The sequence below is a fragment of the Jaculus jaculus genome, chromosome 2 (genome assembly GCF_020740685.1).
Source record: "Jaculus jaculus isolate mJacJac1 chromosome 2, mJacJac1.mat.Y.cur, whole genome shotgun sequence".
Lineage (NCBI taxonomy): Eukaryota > Metazoa > Chordata > Mammalia > Rodentia > Dipodidae > Jaculus > Jaculus jaculus.
This window is the reverse complement of record NC_059103.1, coordinates 164870375-164888929: the sequence shown is the minus strand read 5'-3', so window position 1 is coordinate 164888929 and position 18555 is coordinate 164870375. Positions and strand designations below refer to the sequence as shown.

Genomic DNA, 18555 nt, shown 5'->3' with positions numbered 1-18555 from the left:
TGATCCTCTCCTCTTCTTCTTCCCTTTTTGTTTGTTTTTGGTTTTTCAAGGTAGGGTCTCACTCCAGCCAGGCTGACGTGGAATCCACTATGGAGTCTCAGGGTGACCTTGAACTCATGGAGATCCTCCTTCCTCTGCCTCCCGAGTGCTGGGATTAAAGGCATGAGCCACTATACATGGCTTCCATGTGATCCTCTACCTTGTGATCTCCTCCTCTGTTGGTCATTGAGGTCCTCCCTTCTGGTTTCTTGAGTTTGGGAAGAGCTCCAGTATGAGTAGAAAATCCCCTCACCTGGCTTTTCCTGTGGCTCAAGCTGAGCCTTGCAGCTGTGGCCCCGTTGACCTGCTGCTGCTGTGGACCTGGTGCCGCTGCTGCTGGAGCCACTTCTGCCTGGCTTTGTGGGCTCTATACACCTCACTTTTTAGTGAAAAGAGTGTATTTTGTGTGTTTTTTTTGTTTGTTTGTTTGTTTGTTTTTCTCCCCTAAGTTGCTGTGGCATGGTGCCTATGTTGCCATCTTACTGGAAGTCTGGCCAGAGTATTTTTCACACTTGGGGTCTGGGGTCTTGGGAATAGCTTATGTTAATTATAGGGGTCAGGAGAGATACACAGGGCACTTTTACATTCCATATTATAAAAAAAGAGTTTTACATACATTTAAGCATAGGGGGAGAAAGCATTTAGGGACATGCTGAAGTGTGGGTGTGTACTTCTCAAGAGTCATGATTTTGGTTGCTTATGAACCTTACGTTGTTCAAAGGTTTTGGGTTTGTTAATTACTTTGCCTGTGTATGGGAACATGTGAGCATGTGTGTGCATGTGGAGACCAGAGGTTGATGTCAGGTGTCTTCCTCAGTTACTCTCCACCTTATTTATAGAGGCCAGTTCTCCCATTTGAACTCAGAGCTGGCTGATTTGGTTAGTCGTATCCTTCTTGCCCCAGGGACCCCCTCTGTCTCGCAGGTGCTAGGTTACTGCTGGGCTGCCATGCTCATGCAGCATTTTCCTGGGTGCTGGGGAACTCTGGTTCTCAGACTTGTATGGGAAGTGCTTTACCAAATGGGCCATCCCCCCAGCACTCTTAGAAAGTTTCTAAGAAACTTTTTCCTCCTTTTAAAGAATACTTCATATATTTATTTATTTGTGAGAGGGAGAGAGAGAGGCAGATAGAGTATGGGCACACCTGAGCCTCTAGCCACTGCAAACAAACTCCAGATGCATGTGCCACCTTGGGCCTCTGGCTTTATGTGGGTACTGGGGAATTGAAATACTAGTGAGCCATTTCTCTAGCCCCCATTTTCTGTCTTTTGGTAAATGAGAGCATAGGTTGGCTTCTGAGGTATACTGGATAATTACAGCATATCAGGTAAAAATGTAGGTAACAGAGGCTTCCGAAGGAAATTAAGACATGTTTTTACTGTAGGAAAGTCTTGTTCATGAGAGTCCCAGAAAATTAAGGTTTATAGCAGGGAAGGGGGTGAGGGCCATATTTGAAGGTTATACATACTAGGTCTTAAGCATGGGTCATTGCAATTATCACATAAAATAGCTCTATGTAAAAGGAATATTGTGGGCTGGATAGATGGCTTAGCGGTTAAGCGCTTGCCTGTGAAGCCTAAGAACCCCGGTTCGAGGCTTGGTTCCCCAGGACCCACGTTAGCCAGATGCACAAGAGGGCGCACGCATCTGGAGTTCGTTTGCAGTGGCTGGGGGCCCTGGTGCGCCCATTCTTTCTCTCTCTGCCTCTCTCTCTCTGTTGCTCTCAAATAAATAAATAAAAATAAAAATTTTTTTAAAAAGGAATACTGTCTCTATGAAAGTAACCTCCTAATGAAGTTCTGTTAATTGTGCTGGGATTCCTTTTTTTTTTTTTAATATTTTTATTTATTTGACAGAAGGAGAGGGAAAGAGAGAGTGTGTGGCAGGGCCTCTAGCCACTGCAAACTAAATCCAGACTCATGTGCCTCCTTGTGCATCTGGCTAACGTGGGTCCTGGAAAAATCGAACCTCGGTCCTTTGGCTTTGCAGGCAAATGCTTTAATTGCTAAGCTATCCCTCTAGCCTGGGATTCCTTTTAAAAAAATTTTTTTTTGAGGTAGGGTTTCACTGTAGCCCAGGCTAACCTGGAATTTACTATGTAATCTCAGGGTGGCCTCAGACTCATGGTGATTCTCCTACCTCTACCTCCCGAGTGCTGGGATTAAAGACATACGCCACTGTGCCTGGCTGTACTGGGATTCTTGACTAGTAAGAGAGTTCAGCCAGACTCTCGAGTCAGGGGGTCTCCTTTCCCTTCCCATGTCCCCTGAATTTTCCTGTTCCATGCTAACTCAGCACCATTCCCTTTTATCCCTTGAAACATCCTGCCTGGCAAGACCATTTCTGTACTCCTGGGGTCTTGGGTCTTAAAAATAGCTTATGTTAATTATAGGGGTCAGGAGAGATACATAGGGCACTTTTATATTCCATGTTATAAAAACATGCTACTCCATATTTAAGGCATCTACACAAACATACTACTAATTCTTTGATGTGTACATGCTAATAGTTTGTTCTGAGTTACCACCCCATGGCAGCTCACATGTCCGTGGAAGAATTTAAAGCTGAAAACCAGCAGACATTAACTAGACCTAGTGCTCCATGAAGTGCCTGAGCTGAGCCCAGACATTCAGAGAGTGAGGGAAGAATGCAAGGGGTGATTACAAGAGAGACATGGACATCACAAGTTCTGGAAGTGTGGCTGACTGCCTACCAGAGGGGCAAGATGGAGCTCTGAAATTATTGATGTTGCTGGGTCCCCATTCCTGTCCCATCTCCCAATAAAGTTTGCTGGTTGGAGATGAGGTATAAGACAGGGATTCTTTTTTTATTTCAAAGATGTTAACCTGCTGCCTTCCCACATTTCCAGCTCTTTGACTAAAAGTGCAATTTAGAGATACAGTGTGTCTCTGGTCTTTGGCCTTGGAGGTACCAGGCAACAGGAGCCGCAGTGTTCTGGTCATAGGAATACCATGGAGACTGAGCAACCAAGGCCAACCAGAAGGGGGCTCTGCATCCCAACTTCTAAGAAAAACTCAGGAGACAAGGCTTCAGATGAATTTTTAAATGATTTTATTTATTTGAGAGGGAGGGAAGAGGCAGAGAGAGAGGAGAATGGGTGTGCCAGGGCCCCAGTCACTGCAAACAAAACTAAATGCACACACCACCTTGTGCATCTGGCTTATGTAGGTTCTGGGGACACAAACATGGGTCCTTAGGCTTTGCAGGCAAGTGCCTTAACCGCTAAGCCATCTCTCTGGCTCTTTAGATGATGCTTTTAAGGTTGGAAACACTTTGGGTGCCATTACACATTTTGTGGGATAATAAACTGGCACTGTTTGTACAGTTCCACAGAGAGTTGCACCTCATCTCTTCTAGTCTTCACCCTATGCACCGTTTTCCTTTGCAAGTTTTGGTGAGTTTCCTTTTACTGCAATAAATCATATTTGCATTAAAACAGCTTTTTTTTTTTTTTTTTTGAGATAGGGTCTCACTCTAGCCCAGGCTGACCTGGAATTCACTATGGAGTCTCAGGGTGGCCTTGAACTTAATGGCAATACTCCTACCTCTGCCTCCCAAGTGCTGGGATTAATGACGTTCACCACTACGCCCGGCTCTAAAACAGCGTTTTTGAATTCTGATTCCTTACAAGTCAGTGATGCTGTAATCAGCATAAAGATTAAAGGGAGATGGAGTTTCTGGTGCTTTGAATGTAAAATGTCCCTTCTAGACTCAATGTGTTTTGCTTGGAAAGTTAGTGGAGCATTCAGGAGGTGGAGGAAGTGTGTCACTAGGGGGCCAGTCTTGTCACAACTCAGCACTTGTTCTCGTTGCTTTCTCAAAATGGGATGTCCAACTATTCTGCTCCTGCCATACTTACCCGCTATGATGAAAAGTCCCCTTGAAACTGGAAGCGGTAAATAAACCCTTCTGCTGATACCCTCACCCCACCGGCAACAAGACAGTAACTGCTACACAGTGAGAAAGGTTTAACAGGAATCAACCTATTCTTTAAAGTCTTATTTACTTCTTTATTTATGAGAGTGAGAGAGAGAGAGAGAACGGGTGCGCCAGGGCCTTTAGCTGCTGAAAATGAACTCCACCATATGCAGCACTTTGTGCATCTGGCTTAACGTAGGTCCAGAGGAATTGAACCTGAGTCCTTTGGCTTTGCAGGCAAGAGCCTTGACTACTAAGCCATTACTCTTGCCCTCAAACTATTATAGTGCAATTTTAGGAGTCTATACTTCAGTTTGAAGACATCTTGAAATACCATCAGACTTACAGAAAAGTTGGCCAGTTGTTCATTAGTCATAGGTGTAAACAACAATAGCAAAGTGGCAACAGGGGTCGTCTCATGCTTTTCTCCTGTACTCTGATGTTACTGCATTGGAAAATCCTCTGGACACTGGATCGTAGGCTCATCCAATGGAAGGCTCTACTATTGTAAGTAAAACTGGAAGTCTTATAAAAGCTGCATGTGGTGGCACATGCCTGTAATCCCAATACTTGGGAGGTGGAGGCAGAAGGATCAAGAATTTCAGCATAACCTGGTCTACATGAGACTTTTTTTTTAAATAAAAGAAAAAAAAGAAAAAGAAAAACAGGGATCCAGGTGTAGTGGTGCATTCCTTTAATCCCAGCACTCAAGAAAGAGAGGCCAACCTGGAACTACAATGTGAGTTCTAGGTCAGCCTGGGCTAGAGTGAGACCTTACCTTGGGGGGAGAAAACTCATCACCACCACCACCAACAACAACAATAAAAAACCAAGGAAGAAATAAAAAGATACACACAGTAAAGCTAGCTAGCTAATCTTATAGCACCAGTGTTTGTTTGTTTATGAGAGGGAGAAAGGAGAGAGAGAGAATGGATGTGTCAGGGCCTCTAACCATTGCAAACAAACTCCAGATGCATGTGCCACCTTAGTTATCTGGCTTATGTGGATACTGGGGAATTGAACTAGGTCTTTGGGCTTCGCAGGCAAGTGCCTTAACCACTAAACCATCTCTCCAGCCTCCTCCCTTTTTATTTTTTAAGATAGACACAGCAATTAACTCAATTGCATTTGGAAGGGAGCATTAAATATGCACTTATTACTGTGTATTCTTTTTAAAATTTTTTATTTCCAAAAGAGATAAAGAGAGGGAGAGACAGAGAAAGAATGCCTCAGCCACTGCTATTGACCTCTAGATATTTTTGCCACCTAGTGGGCACATGCACCCTTGTGCTTGTCTCAGCTTTTTGCATCTGGTTTACATGGGACCTGGAGAGACATAGAACATGGGCCCTTAGCCTTTGCAGGCAAGTGCCTTAACTGCTAAGCCATCTCTCCAGCCCTACTGTGTATTCTTTATGTACCTTGCACTCTGCAACCTCCTGACAGCATTGGAAACCACTATGAATCTGATTCATTCTAAAGTTTGTATTTGCCACTATATCAAGACATCACAATATGTATTACAGATATCATTAATGGTAATTTTCTTTTTCAGTGTGGCAATCCAATGTAGGGCCTTAAACATGCTAGACAAACAACCACTAAGCTACATTTCATCCCCATGGAAGTTTAATATTAATAAAACATGGCAAAGTAATTTTATAGCAGCTATAACCCTACTGTTACATTAACTTTCATTTAATCACAAGACATCAGGTATCAGAAATGAGCAAGCAGAAGCACAGCATGGGGGAATCCAAAATACAGAAATCAAAGACAACCCATAAAGCTGCAAGAGAAATGCAACTCAGAGACCAGGGAAGCCTGGTGGGTCCTTGCAGCACTCACACACAAGAGAAAGAGGAATCTTTCAGTCTGTTTATCCGCAGGGCCCCTTTGTGACATGGGTGTCACCTCTTGCTCTGTAAGTCCCATCTGCCCATGCCAGGTTGCCGCTCTATTATTTGGTTGGGGGCCACCTTCGGTGTTCCTTTTCCTTATTCCCCAAGTGGCCACTGCTGTAACTTTTCTTTTTTTTTTTTAATAATTTTTTTTATTTATTTTATTTGAGAGCGACAGACACAGAGAGAAAGACAGATAGAGGGGGAGAGAGAATGGGCGCGCCAGGGCTTCCAGCCTCTGCAAACGAAGTCCAGACGCGTGCACCCCCTTGTGCATCTGGCTAACGTAGGACCTGGGGAACCGAGCCTCGAACCGGGGTCCTTAGGCTTCACAGGCAAGCGCTTAACCGCTAAGCCATCTCTCCAGCCCTGCTGTAACTTTTCTGAAGCTCATGAGTCTCCCACAGGGTAATGACTATTGTAAAGCACCTGCCTGTCCTCTTCAGCCAACCCCCATCCTTAGCAGAGGCTCTCCTCATCTTAAGGACCTATGATTATGGTCTCAAAATGGCTCAGCAGTGGCAATATTTCTGGAAACTTATTAGAAATGCACATTATCAGTATAGTCCAGACCTATGGAAGCTAAAACACTGCATGTAGAGTCCAGGGATCCGTGTTTGTGGGATTCCTCAGACTTACGATGCTGGCCCTGGTATGTGAAAGCCAGGTGTCAATCTCCTTCCTCTGCTAGGGTGTGTTGAATTTTCACACGGCTCATCGTTCCACAACTATTTATTGAGTGTCTTCTATGAGGCTGATACTGTTCTACATACATGTGTGTAGCAGGGGACAAAGCAAAACTCCTGCTGTCTCGTGGTTTCCCTTTGGAGATGGATGGAAACACAATAAACATGTGTAAGTTAAAAGGGGTGGAGAATGTGTTGAAAAATTATAAAGCAGGGTAGAGGAATAGAGAGAAGAGTGATGACTGGTTGAATACGGCCTCTTTGACTAGGCAGTATTTGAGCAATGATACGGATGAAGGGAGAGGGCGAACCAGGTACATGTCCCAAGAAACCTTCAGCCAAATCTGTTTTAGGTTTCCTAAACCTTCCTGGGTGACATTAAGGTAAGCTGCAAATACGGTGAGAGCTGGTTTGTTTTATATTCACTCTTGTTTTTGTGTTTCATGGTGTGATAATAAGAGCGTTCCCCACTTGGAAACCCTAGACTACAACTCTTGTAACCCTGGTCCCAGAAAATGTTCTAGAAACAATCTATGATCACTTTAGGACTGCAAAAGTTCCCCAGGGTAAAAAGCTCTTTAAGCACATGTTTGTTTTTCTTTCATTTACTAGATATTGCCAAACTATATCTTAAGATGCATGCATGCATGCTTGTGGAGGTCAGAGGACAACTTCAAGGTGTCTGTGTTCCACTTTCTTTATCTGCAATCCAGCCATTGCAAACGAACCCCAGATGAATGTGCCACCTTGTACATCTGGCTTTATGTGGAGAAGGGAATTGAACTTGGGTTATTAGGCTTTGCAGGCAAGCATGTTAACCACTGAGTAATCTCTCCAGCCCTTCAACCTTCTTAAAGACAGGGTCTTTTGTGGCTGCAAAGGAAGTGCCAGACTGAAAACATACATACTACCTGGGTACCAGCTTGGGGTTGTTCTAGCCCTTCCTACCACTGTTTTTAGGCACAGATGCATGAGCCACTTTGCATCCTAGTTTAAGTTTGTGCTGAGGAATTGAACACTGGCAAGCAGGCTTTCTTTAGCAAGCAAGTCCTTATAATCACTGAGCCATCTCCTCAGTGGCCCCTCCCCATTACTCTCTCTCTCTCTTTCCATTTATTTATTTATTTTTGAGATAGTGTCTTGCTCTAGCCCAGGCTGACCTAGAATTCACTTGTAGTCTCAGGCTGGCCTCAAACTTTTGGCAATCTTCCTCTATCTCCCAAGTACTGGGATTAAAGGCATGTGCTACCCCACCTGGCCCCCATTACTCTTTTTTTTTTAATATATTTTTTAAAATTTTTTATTTATTTATTTGAGAGCGACAGACACAGAGAGAAAGACAGGTAGAGGGAGAGAGAGAGAATGGGCGTGCCAGGGCTTCCAGCCTCTGCAAACGAACTCCAGACGCATGCGCCCCCTTGTGCATCTGGCTAACGTGGGACCTGGGGAACCGAGCCTCGAACCGGGGTCCTTAGGCTTCACAGGCAAGCGCTTAACCACTAAGCCATCTTTCCAGCCCCCCATTACTCTTTAAGTGGTTGTACCTATTTATACTTCTACCAGCTATAAATTATTTCATGTCTTTATTAACCCCTTCCCTCAGCTCTTCAACTTTGGTCAAAGTGTTGGATAAAATTCAGTGAATAACCTTTAAGAACTCTTTCTAGGGCTGGAGAGATGGCTTAGCGGTTAAGGCACTTGCCTTTCTTTCTATTTTCTATTTTCAGACATGATTTTCTACCTTCCTATTTCTCAGGTCTGGCAGATTCTTACTGCCTAGTACTTAGAAATCATTTAGAAAATACCCAGTGAATGATGTCAAGTCTTTAGTGCTGGGCTGGAGAGATGGCTCAGTGGTTAAGGCACTTGCCTGCCAAGCCTAATGATCCAGGTTTGATCCCTCAGTACCTATGTAAGCCAGATGCAGAACGTGGCACATGCCTCTGGAGTTTGTTTGTAGTGGCTGGAGGCCCTGGTGTATTCACTCCATCTGCCTCTCTCTCTCTCTCTCTCCCTCCCTCTCTCTCTCTCTCTCTCTCTCTCTTCCAGTTAAATGCATAAATAAAAATAAATCCTTTAGTGCTCTCAACTAAAAAAAAAAATCCTGGAGCTGGAGAAGTGGCTCAGCAGGTAAAAGCTCTTACCTGCAAAGCTTCAGTGTCCTGGCTTCATTCCCCAGAACTCCCATAAAGCCAGATGCACAACAGTGGTGCCTGTGTTATGCCCAGTTCTTGGAGCCCCCAGTGACCACCAAGGAGAACCAAACAGGTATGCAAAGGCAAGGAGCTTTACTCAGAGCTTAAGCTCGGATTCTTGACTTCACCAACGCAGTGGATCCGTAGGTAGGGTCTCACTCTAGCCCAGGCAAACCTGGGATTCACTATGTAGTCTCAGGGTGGCTTTGAACTGGCAGCGATCCTCCTACTTCTGCCTCCTGAGGGCTGGGATTAAAGGTGTCACCACCATGCCCTGCCAAGTAAATTATTAAAAAAAAATTGTTCAGTGCTTTTCCAAGTCCAGAGGAGGCCCTCCTTTTCTTACATCCCCACAATCACTTACTCATTTTCATATTCCCAGTACTTAACAATGGCTTGGAAAAAGTCTTGTAAGGGGCACCAAATGTGTCTTTTTTTTTTGTTTGTTTGTTTTTTGGTTTTTCTTTTTTTCTTTTTTTCAGAAATTAGAACTTTATTATAAACATTCCCAGATTAGAAACTGAATTTGTGTGAAGATGCTGAAACTTTTGGAACTGTATGTAAGATAAGCTTATTATAATGTATTTCACTCTCCAACACTGCAAGTTAGATCTAACAAAGGAAGTCTAAATTGCTTCATAGAAAACCAGTGAACATAAAAATACCTGACACAAAACTAAAACAAACCCAACCAAAACATAGATTCTGCAAAGTGTTAATCCTCCAATTTAAAATAAATGGGTCTCCCAAGGGAAAATAATTCCATCACAGCAATTTAACAAAAAGCAGCACCACTCTCATAAAGGGAAATTATATGTAAGATGTAATGACGCTTTTAGAAAATGTAATTTTCATATTGGAAAACAAGCAAACTAAATAGTTTGTGCTCACTGTCAGAAATTAAAGTACCTCTTGACATAGGATAAGTGGCATGTATCATGAAACCAAGCTCCTAAATATTTTTCAACTTAATCCCAGGAGAACCAATTGAAGAGTTTCAAAATCCAAGGATAGACTGGTCCCAGAGCATTTCTTCCTCCGTCCTTTCTTCGCCCTGTTCCTTCTTCTCCTTTCTGCGCTTGCGGTCCTCTCTCTTAGAGGCTTCATCTCGGGTTTTTCTCTCTTTTCGAGTCTTAAGCTTTTCTGTACTGACTGGTTCAGTTTCTGTTTCTCCCTTCGGTTTCTTTCTTTGGATGCTCTTTTGTTTGTTTAAATCCACTTCCTCAGAACTTCTTTTTCTCTCATGCTTGGGCCGCTCTTTCTCAGTTCTTTCTCTGTCTTCTAGGTGCCTTTTCCTTTTTGGATGCATATGTTTATGACTGGCATGAGAGTCGCTGGTGCTGTAACCTGAGCAGAGGTGTTTGTGAACTCCAAACTCTAGGCTGTATGAGCCACAATTGTATTCTTGTTGACTAAAGTTCAGGGGCACTGTTTTTTCTGAGAAATAGTCCCTGCTAAACTGACAGTAACCCAGAGAGTCTAGTGATAGCTTGCTGTTGTGAGCTGGGAACCGGTTATGTACGGTTTGTGAAATACTGCATGATCTTGGATGGGTCTGGATGGTTCCAGATGAAAATCCTGGGTCAAACATTCTGTACCTGGGTCTGGAATCAGCCTCTTCTCTGTACCTACCATTTCTTAAATAGTCCTCTCTCATCCTTCTGAAAGAAGTCTCTGGTTCTAGGCCTCTGGCTTTCTGTGCTTTAATGTAATTTTCAAGTTCATCTTGAAAAGAGTCACAGGACTTGTTTGAATGCTTCATTAGGGTGACAAAAAGGGTTTTTCTTTATCAGACTGACAGCTTGGTAGAGAAATTTGATCATATTCACCCACTAGTTGCTTCAGTTTTTCAGCATGAACTTTCCCCAAAGGAAGACTGTACCATGAGGTAGGCATCTACTTTTGTCCAGTATCTTATCCTCCTTCACCTTCTCCCAGCAGGGGCGGGCGTCTACAACTACCGCCCCCTCCCCGCCGGGGGGGGGGGGGGGGGGGGGGGGGGGAGAGGCTGCGGGGGAGGTGGCGGAGGGGCAGGAGCACCGCTGCGCTGCCGCTGCTGCCTCCGCCGCGCCGAGCAGGTGGGGTCTGTTTTTGGTTTTTCGAGGTAGGGTCTTGCTCTGGTCCAGGCTGACCTGGAATTCATTATGTAGTCTCAGGGTGGCCTCTAACTCATGGCTATCCTCCTACCTCTGCCTCCTGTGTGCTGGGATTAAAGGCATGCGTCAATCACCATACCTGGCCAAATGTTTCTTTTGAATAACTAATGTAGTATAATAGGTTCCTCTGTGGTGCACAGAAATCTGTTCATCTGCCTGCCTACCATCCACCTATCATTTATTATCTATCTCTATATCTAATCTATGTATCTACCTATTTATCATCTATCGATCTCATCTATCATGTTCCTGCAAAAGAAGGCCAGACGCTTGCATCACTTTTTATATTCCTGATAGTACCCTTCCACACCAAATCACAATTTACTACACGTGTACATAAGTCAGGATGCCTGCACAGCCTCAGCGTCTACATCGCTGCTAAGAAAGGCACCATGCTTTGAATTGAACTACAAACCCGTATGAAGCTACAAGGAATTAAAGGGACGCGCCCAGACGCATGCGCACTCTGTGCGGCAAGGTCGTCCAATCAGAGCGGGCCGCCGAGGCGTGGGGGACCGCTGCTGCTACGCACCCGGTTGGCCATTGGCTGTGTGGAGGCGGGAGACTTGACTCTCCGTGCGGTGTTGCCGCGCAGGCACCCAGCTTTCAGCATTTTCCCCTTGGTACGTTCCAGAAGCTGAAGGCTCCGAAGCCTGTGGGCTCCGGAGGGACTGGTCAGTGAGAGAAGGCAGGCAGGCGGCGGCCACACACGGGACGCTCTGAATGCTGGCTTGGGGCAGCCTGAGGGAGGCGGCGGTGGGGGTGTGGTGGGTGCGTGCGCACGCAGTGGTGATGGGCGCGTGCGCGGTGGTGATGGGCGCGTGCGCGGTGGTGATGGGCGCGTGCGCGGTGGTGATGAGCGCGTGCGCGGTGGTGATGAGCGCGTGCGCGGTGGTGATGAGCGCGTGCGCGGTGGTGATGAGCGCGTGCGCGGTGGTGATGGGCGCGCAGGCTCCCTTGGGGGGGGTCTGGCTTCTGCTATACTGCCCCGCCCCCACCGGGGATAAGCTCCTGTGCCTGGCTCCGAGGGCCCAGCGGCCTGCAACCTGTCAGGGTAAACGCCCTATAAAGAACTAGTGCCTAACATGGGGAATTTTACCTAGTCATTGGTTAATATTTTAAGTTCTTTTAAAACCTTTTAAAATATTTATTTTTATTTACTTATTTGAGAGAGAGAGAGAAGCAGAGAGAGACAGGGTTAGGGTTAGGCAGAGAGAGCATGGGCGCGTCAGGGCCTCCAGCCACTGCAAACGAACTCCAGACGCCCGCGCCACCTTGTGCAGCTGGCTTAAGTGGGGCCTGGGGAATCGAACCTAGGTCCGTTTGCTTTGCAGGCAAGTGCCTTAACTGCTAAGGCATCTCTCCAGCCCCAAACCTTTTAAATTGATTAATTTACCTCAGGGAAGACTTTGTAGGAAGTGAGGTCATTATTACCTCTGGTGGCAATTTGGGAAAGTTGTGGGATCTGTGGGAGGTGAAACCTTGCTGGAGGAGATATCACTGGGGATGGGCCTTGAGGTTTATTAGTCCACCCCACTGCGTGTTCAGAGCTAGCTCGCTCAGTACTGACTGCTAGCCTAGTGATGTGATCCCCGGCCTTCTGCTCTGCTTTGCTTTCCACACCATGATGAAACTTCACCTTGAAAATTGTAAGCTAAAGAAACCCTGTCCTCTCAAAGGCTGGATCCCTAGGGTGTGTTGTCTCAACGAGAAGGTAACTGCAACATTACCTAATATAGTTGCAAGCCAAAAAGCAAAACCACCAAGGGAGGTCTCTTGCACACCTGCTCGCATCCAAGCCCAATTGAAAGCATAGATTCTGGGCACAATCTAGTAAGTAGAGCCTTCTACTTCCCCTTTTCCCCTCATGAGACCCTTATCCTCTCCAGTCCCACAGGACCTTATGTATTAAAGAGTGAACAATAAACTTAAATGGGAATATAATAGATGATACTGAGTACTTGCTGTGTGTCAGACTTTATTCTAAGTTCAGTATTTCATTTAATCCAACAGTCCCATATGAAAGTGTGATTAAGGTATCCTTTTTTAGATGAGGAAACAGACTCAGATATTTAAGTAAACTCCAAGATTACATGTTGGGAATGTCAGTCTAGACATATTCAGGCATTGCCATTCAAGATGTGATCTTAATTACTATACTGTAGCACCAAGTCATTAAGGCTACATGATGTATTCCATCATCAGCCTGGTCTGGCCATTCATTTTATTTGGAAGTACTGAACCAGGTCAATGTCACATGTATCATAAAAGTTGTGCTGCCAGATGCTTTGATAGGTAAGGCCTGGGAACAAGTCCTAAACAGAACTAATTTGAAAAGCAGTAAACTGAACAGGAGACAGGAGATCTCCAGTTCAAACCAAACCAACCAACAGACAAAAGTGCTGAAATATTTCAGGCAAAATGAGCTGATTTCTACAGTGTGCTTTGAAATACATCAACAAATTAGATGGCTTGATGGATACTCAAAATCATAGGTAAATACCAGATAGGATTCTAGCAGAGGCAGACTGGCTGGCTCCAGAGTTTGTGTTAACCACCAGTGTGTGCTTCTTGTATGGTACGTTCTCAACTTCATTATGTTTTTAACTTTACCAAATAACTAGAATGAAAAATCAGAAATCATGTGTTAGATGTAAGATTTAGGGTGATCATTCTTAGAATTTAGTGTTGAAAGAAATTCTTAGCATTTATTCCAGTGTTTAAATTATATAAATAATAAACTAGTGAAAGTGAGAGTTTAGATAATTGGCCCCAAGTTGAACATTCCTAAGTAGAATAATAGTTGTAGTGGTTTTTTTTTTTTTTTTTTTTTGCATTTCTAATGTTGATATTTCTAGATACTGCTTTTCTGGTGTTCCCTTAAAAAGGTGCTATTGAAATTTAAAAAAAATATTTAATTTTTTAAGACTCATTTTTATTTATTTATTTATTGGAGAGAGAGTGTGTGTGAGAGTGAGAATGGGTGCACTAGGGCCTCTAGCCACTGTAAATGAACTTCATATGCATGTGCCACCATGTGCATCTGGCTTATGTGGGACCTGGAGAATTGAACCTGGGTCCTTAGGCTTCATAGGCAAACACCTTAACTGCTATTGAAAATTTTCAGTGTTTCAGGGGAGTCTGACTAAATGTGGAGTTCTGTATTAGCTACCTTCTCTTGCTGAGACAAAATATCTTACAAAAATAAGACTAGGGGCTGAAGAGATGGTTCTTGGTTAAAGGTACTTTCTAGGAGAAGCCTGACGGTTTCAATTCCTCAGTATACACGTAAGCCAGGTGCACAAAGTGTGCATACCTCTGTGTTTGTAGTGTCCAGGGACCCTGGTGTACCCGCTTCCTTTCTCTTATTCTCTCCCCCCAGGTAAATAAATAAAAATCTTAAAAAAAAATTGTATTTACCAAAATCCATTTATGGGAGAAGGGTTTATTTGCTGTCACATTTAGCCCGACAGTGAGGAACCAGTGACGAATGCTTAAGGCTCAGCAAGCTTTCTCCTTTTAAAAAAATATTTTATTTATTTATTTATGAGAGTGAGAGAGAAGCACAGAGAGAGGAAGCAAGACAATGGGTATGTCAGGGTCTCTAGCCACTGCAAATGAACTCCAGATGAATGCCACCTTGTATATCTGATTTACATGGTTACTGGGGAATTGAACCTGGGTCATTAAGCTTCATAAGCAAGCACCTTAACCGCTAAGCCATCTCTCTAGCCCCTCCTTTTTTGTTTGTTTGTTTTGTGTTTTTCAAGGTAGGGTCTCACTCTAAGCTCAGGCTGACCTGTAATTCACTATGTAGTCTCACGGTGGCTTTGAACTCAAAGAGATCCTTCTTCTGCCTGCTGAATGCTGTGATTAAAGGTGTGTGCCATCACACCCATTTTTTTCCCTCCCATGTTTTTTTTTTTTTTTTTTGTTTTTCGAGGTAAGGTCTCACTCTAGCCCAGGCTGACCTGGAATTCACTGTGGAGTCTCAGGGTGGCCTCGAACTCACGGCAATCCTCCTACCTCTGCCTCCCGAGTGCTGGGATTAAAGGCGTGCGCCACCACGCCCGGCTCCCTCCCATGTTTTTAAATTGAAAATATTTCAAAGGAAAGAGAGAGGGAGAGACAGAGGAAGAATATGGCTTTGTTAGGACTTTTAGCCACAGTAATTGAACTCTAGATGCATAGGTTACCTTGTGCATCTGGCTTTATGTAGGTATTGGGGACTCAAACTTGGTTTGTCAGGCTCTGCAAAGCAAGTGCCTTAAACCCTGAGCCATCTCTCCAGCCCCAAGCTGTCTCCTTTTTATATAGTTTAAAATTTTTTTTTTTTAATTTATTTGGGAGAGAGAGGGGGCAGATAGAGAGAGAATGGGCACGCCAAGGCCTCTAGCCACTGCTAACAACTTCCAGATGCTTGTGCTACCTTGTGCATCTGGCTTACGTAGGTACTGGTAATTGAACATGGGTTCTTCGGCTTTGCAGGCAGGCACCTTAACTGCTAAATCATCTTTCCAGCCCCTTTTTATAGGTGGGTTTTCACTCTGGTCCAGTCTGAACTGGAATTCACTATGTAGTCCAGGGTGGCCTGGAACTCACAATGATCCTCCTACCTCTGCCTCTCGAGTACTGGGACTAGAGATGTATGGCACTACATCCAGCAACCTTAAGTTTTTAATTTTCATTGTTGTATTTCATTTGACCATTAAATAACTGAGTCTAAATGGAGAATTTAATGTTTACTTGTTTCACATTGTGTCATGCTTGGGGGTGTGGTTCAGTGGTGGAGTGCTTTCTTAGCACACTTGAGTCCCTGGGTTCATTCACCAACACTGCAACAAATAGTGTCGATTACGTGTCTACAGACTTGTACTGTTCTGCTTGCCTCTTATAAAAAGGCATAATCTGTGTTGATTTATAGTATTTGTAAGCACTTCAAAAAATTTTTAATTTTATTCATTTATCTATTGAGAGAGATAGAGAGAGAGAATGAGAATGAGAATATGGGCATGCCTCTAGTCACTGCAAATGAACTCCAGATGCATGTGCCACCATGTGCATCTGGCTTACGTGGGTACTGGGGTCCTTAGGCTTCACAGGCAAATGCCTTACCTGGTAAGCCATCTCTCCAGTCCTGTAAACACTATTTTTAGGTGTTTATAAATCATTAGTTTCATGTGCTTTAAGATTGTTCTAATAAAGATCTATTTTGGACTTGAGTAAGAAACCACAGAAAATTATCTCTGTTCTCATCCCTTAAATAGTTAATAGTCAAAATAATTAATAATAAATTTTATTTAAAAAATTGTTTATTTGAGAGAGAGAATGGGAGAAAGAGAGAGAAGGATGCAGAGAGGAAGAGGGAGAGAATGGGCATGCCAGGGCTTCCAGCTGCTACAAATGAACTCCAGATGCCTGTACCACTTGGTGCATCTGGCTTATATGGGTCCTGGGGTCCTTTTTCTTTGCAGGCAAGTGCTTTAACCAGTAAGCTATCTGTCCCACCCAAATTTTATTATTTTAATGTTGCTGAATAATTTATAAAGGGCAATATAAATGATTGAACCCTTTTCTTAGCTATATAAAATAATATTACATCTTAAAATGATGGTATCTTAGATTTAACAACATATGGTAATTTAAAGTACTTTATAATAAAGATAACATCTTTTTTTGAATATTTTATTTATTTATTTAATTTTTAAAAAAATTTTATTAACATTTTCCATGATTATAAAAAAATATCCCATGGTAGTTCCCTCCCTCCCCCACACTTTCCCCTTTGAAATTCCATTCTCCATCATATTACCTCCCCATCTCAATCATTGTACTTACATATATACAATATCAACCTATTAAAAGATAACATCTTAATTGTCGAAAATTTGAAATGTACAAAAAAAGTACTAAGAAGATAATAAAACTTACTGGTTTGGGTTGGGCGTGGTGGTGCATGCCTTTAATCCCAGCACTTGGGAGGCAGAGGTAGGAGGATCACCATGAGTTTGGGACCACCCTGAGACTTCGTAGTGAATTTCAGGTCAGCCTGGGCTAGAGTGAGACCCTACCTCAAATCCTCCTTCCCCCAAAAAATACTGGTTTGGGCTGGGGAAATGGTTCAGCACTTAGCCACTTGGTTACAAAGTTGACTCCCCAGTACCCATATAAAGCTAGACACACAGAATGGCACATGTGTCTGGAGTTCATTTGCAGTGGCAAGAGGCCCTGGTGTGCCTTTTCTCTCTCCCTTTTCCTAATTAAAAAAAAATTTAAATTTATTTATATGTGTGTGTGTGTGTGTGTGTGTGTGTGTGTAATTGAGAGAGAGAGTGAGTGAGTGAATGGGCACTCCAGGGCCTCCTGCCACCACAAATGAACTCCGGATACATGTTCCATCTGAGCATCTGGCTTAATGTGGGTACTGGTGAATCAAACACAGTCCATCAGGCTTTGCAAATGAGTGTCTTTAACTACTGAGCCATCTCTCTAGCTCAAAATTTACTATGTAGTCTCAGGCTGGCTTTGAACTTGGTAGTTTCAGGCTGGTCCTGAACTCACAGCGATCCTTCTACCTCTGACTCCCAAATGCTGGGATTAAAGGTGTGTACCACCACTCCTGACCTTCTGTTAACTTTTAAAATGTGTCATGGTGTAATGATGAGATACTCATGTATGATGTTTGTTCTGGGTATTTTTCAGGTTAGTACTGCTGAAGATGAGAAGATCTGCAGCACCAAGTCAGTTGCAGGGGAATTCCTTCAAAAGATCAAAATTCATACCTCCAGGAAGAAGTAATCCAAATCTGAATGAAGAGATTTCAAGAACAAATCCAGATATAAAATTACTTCAGGTAAAGAAAAAAAAAGTAATCAGGGCTGGAGAGATGGGTTAGTGGTTGAGGTACTTGCTTGCAAAGCCTAAAGACCCAGGTTCGATTCTCCAGAATCCATGCCGGTGAAACATGAGGCTTCCAGTGTCCATTGTTTTCACCACTGATGACTTCTGTCTCCCATAGTTGGGAAAAGCAGTGCAACTTTTCCCAACTTTCAGTTGGCTGGTTTACAGGGAGGAGGTTTTCAGCTCAGCCCCAGCTTGATTTCTTCGTAACCTTGCTGCCCAGGCATGTGAAGTGTTCAGAAATAGGGTCTTTTTGCTTTTGGTAAGATTGGCATTTTCACAATATTGATTCTTCCAATCCAAGAACATGGGTTGTCTTTTCATTTCTTCGTGTCCTCTGCAATTTCTCACTTGAGTGCTTTAAAGTTTTCATTGTAGAGATACTTCACTTCCTTGGTTAGATTTATTCCAAGGTATTTTATTTATTTATTTATTTTTGAGGCAATTGTGAATGGGAGAGATTTCCTGATTTTATCCTCCACATATTTGTTGTTAGTATATAGCTACTGATTTCTATGTGTTTATTTTGTATCCTGCTATCTTGCTAAAAATGTTTATCAGCTGTAACAGTTTGCTGGTAAAGTCCTTAGGCTCCTTTATGTATAGAATCATCTGTAAATAATGATAATTTGTTCTCTTCCTTTCCAATTTGTATCCCTTTTATGTGTATCTCTTGTCTTATTGCCATAGCTAAGTATTGCAGTCAGGTTCACATTGCTGGTAGAAATCACCCAATTAA

At 43.4% G+C, this 18555-nt stretch overlaps 2 protein-coding genes across 5 annotated transcripts in view; one reads left to right on the top strand and one right to left on the bottom strand.

The window, feature by feature from the left end:
• Window positions 1-9718: 9718 nt before the first annotated feature.
• Window positions 9719-10687, bottom strand: LOC101610614 (lysine-rich coiled-coil protein 1-like). The gene has a single exon (XM_012948424.2). The coding sequence runs from the start codon at window positions 10520-10522 to the stop codon at window positions 9758-9760; it is 765 nt and encodes a 254-aa protein (XP_012803878.2). The 5' UTR covers window positions 10523-10687; the 3' UTR covers window positions 9719-9757.
• Window positions 10688-11447: 760 nt separating this feature from the next.
• The window catches only part of Rad54b (RAD54 homolog B), a 140234-nt gene continuing 133126 nt past the window's right edge, over window positions 11448-18555 (top strand). The window contains exons 1-2 of one of the 4 annotated variants that reach the window (XM_045144691.1): window positions 11448-11539; window positions 17619-17769. In XM_045144691.1, coding sequence (XP_045000626.1) covers window positions 17635-17769 — 135 coding nt within the window. In that variant the 5' untranslated portion in view covers window positions 11448-11539; window positions 17619-17634. Of the gene's footprint in view, window positions 11540-11559; window positions 11591-11875; window positions 11971-12243; window positions 12750-17618; window positions 17770-18555 lie in introns of those variants that run through there. The other 3 variants (XM_045144692.1, XM_045144693.1, XM_045144690.1) reach the window with 3 other exon arrangements.

What these genes read in the sequence shown, in the direction of transcription:
- LOC101610614 (XM_012948424.2), bottom strand. Translation starts at nt 10,522, where the DNA reads ATGAAGCATTCAAACAAGTCCTGTGACTCTTTTCAAGATGAACTTGAA.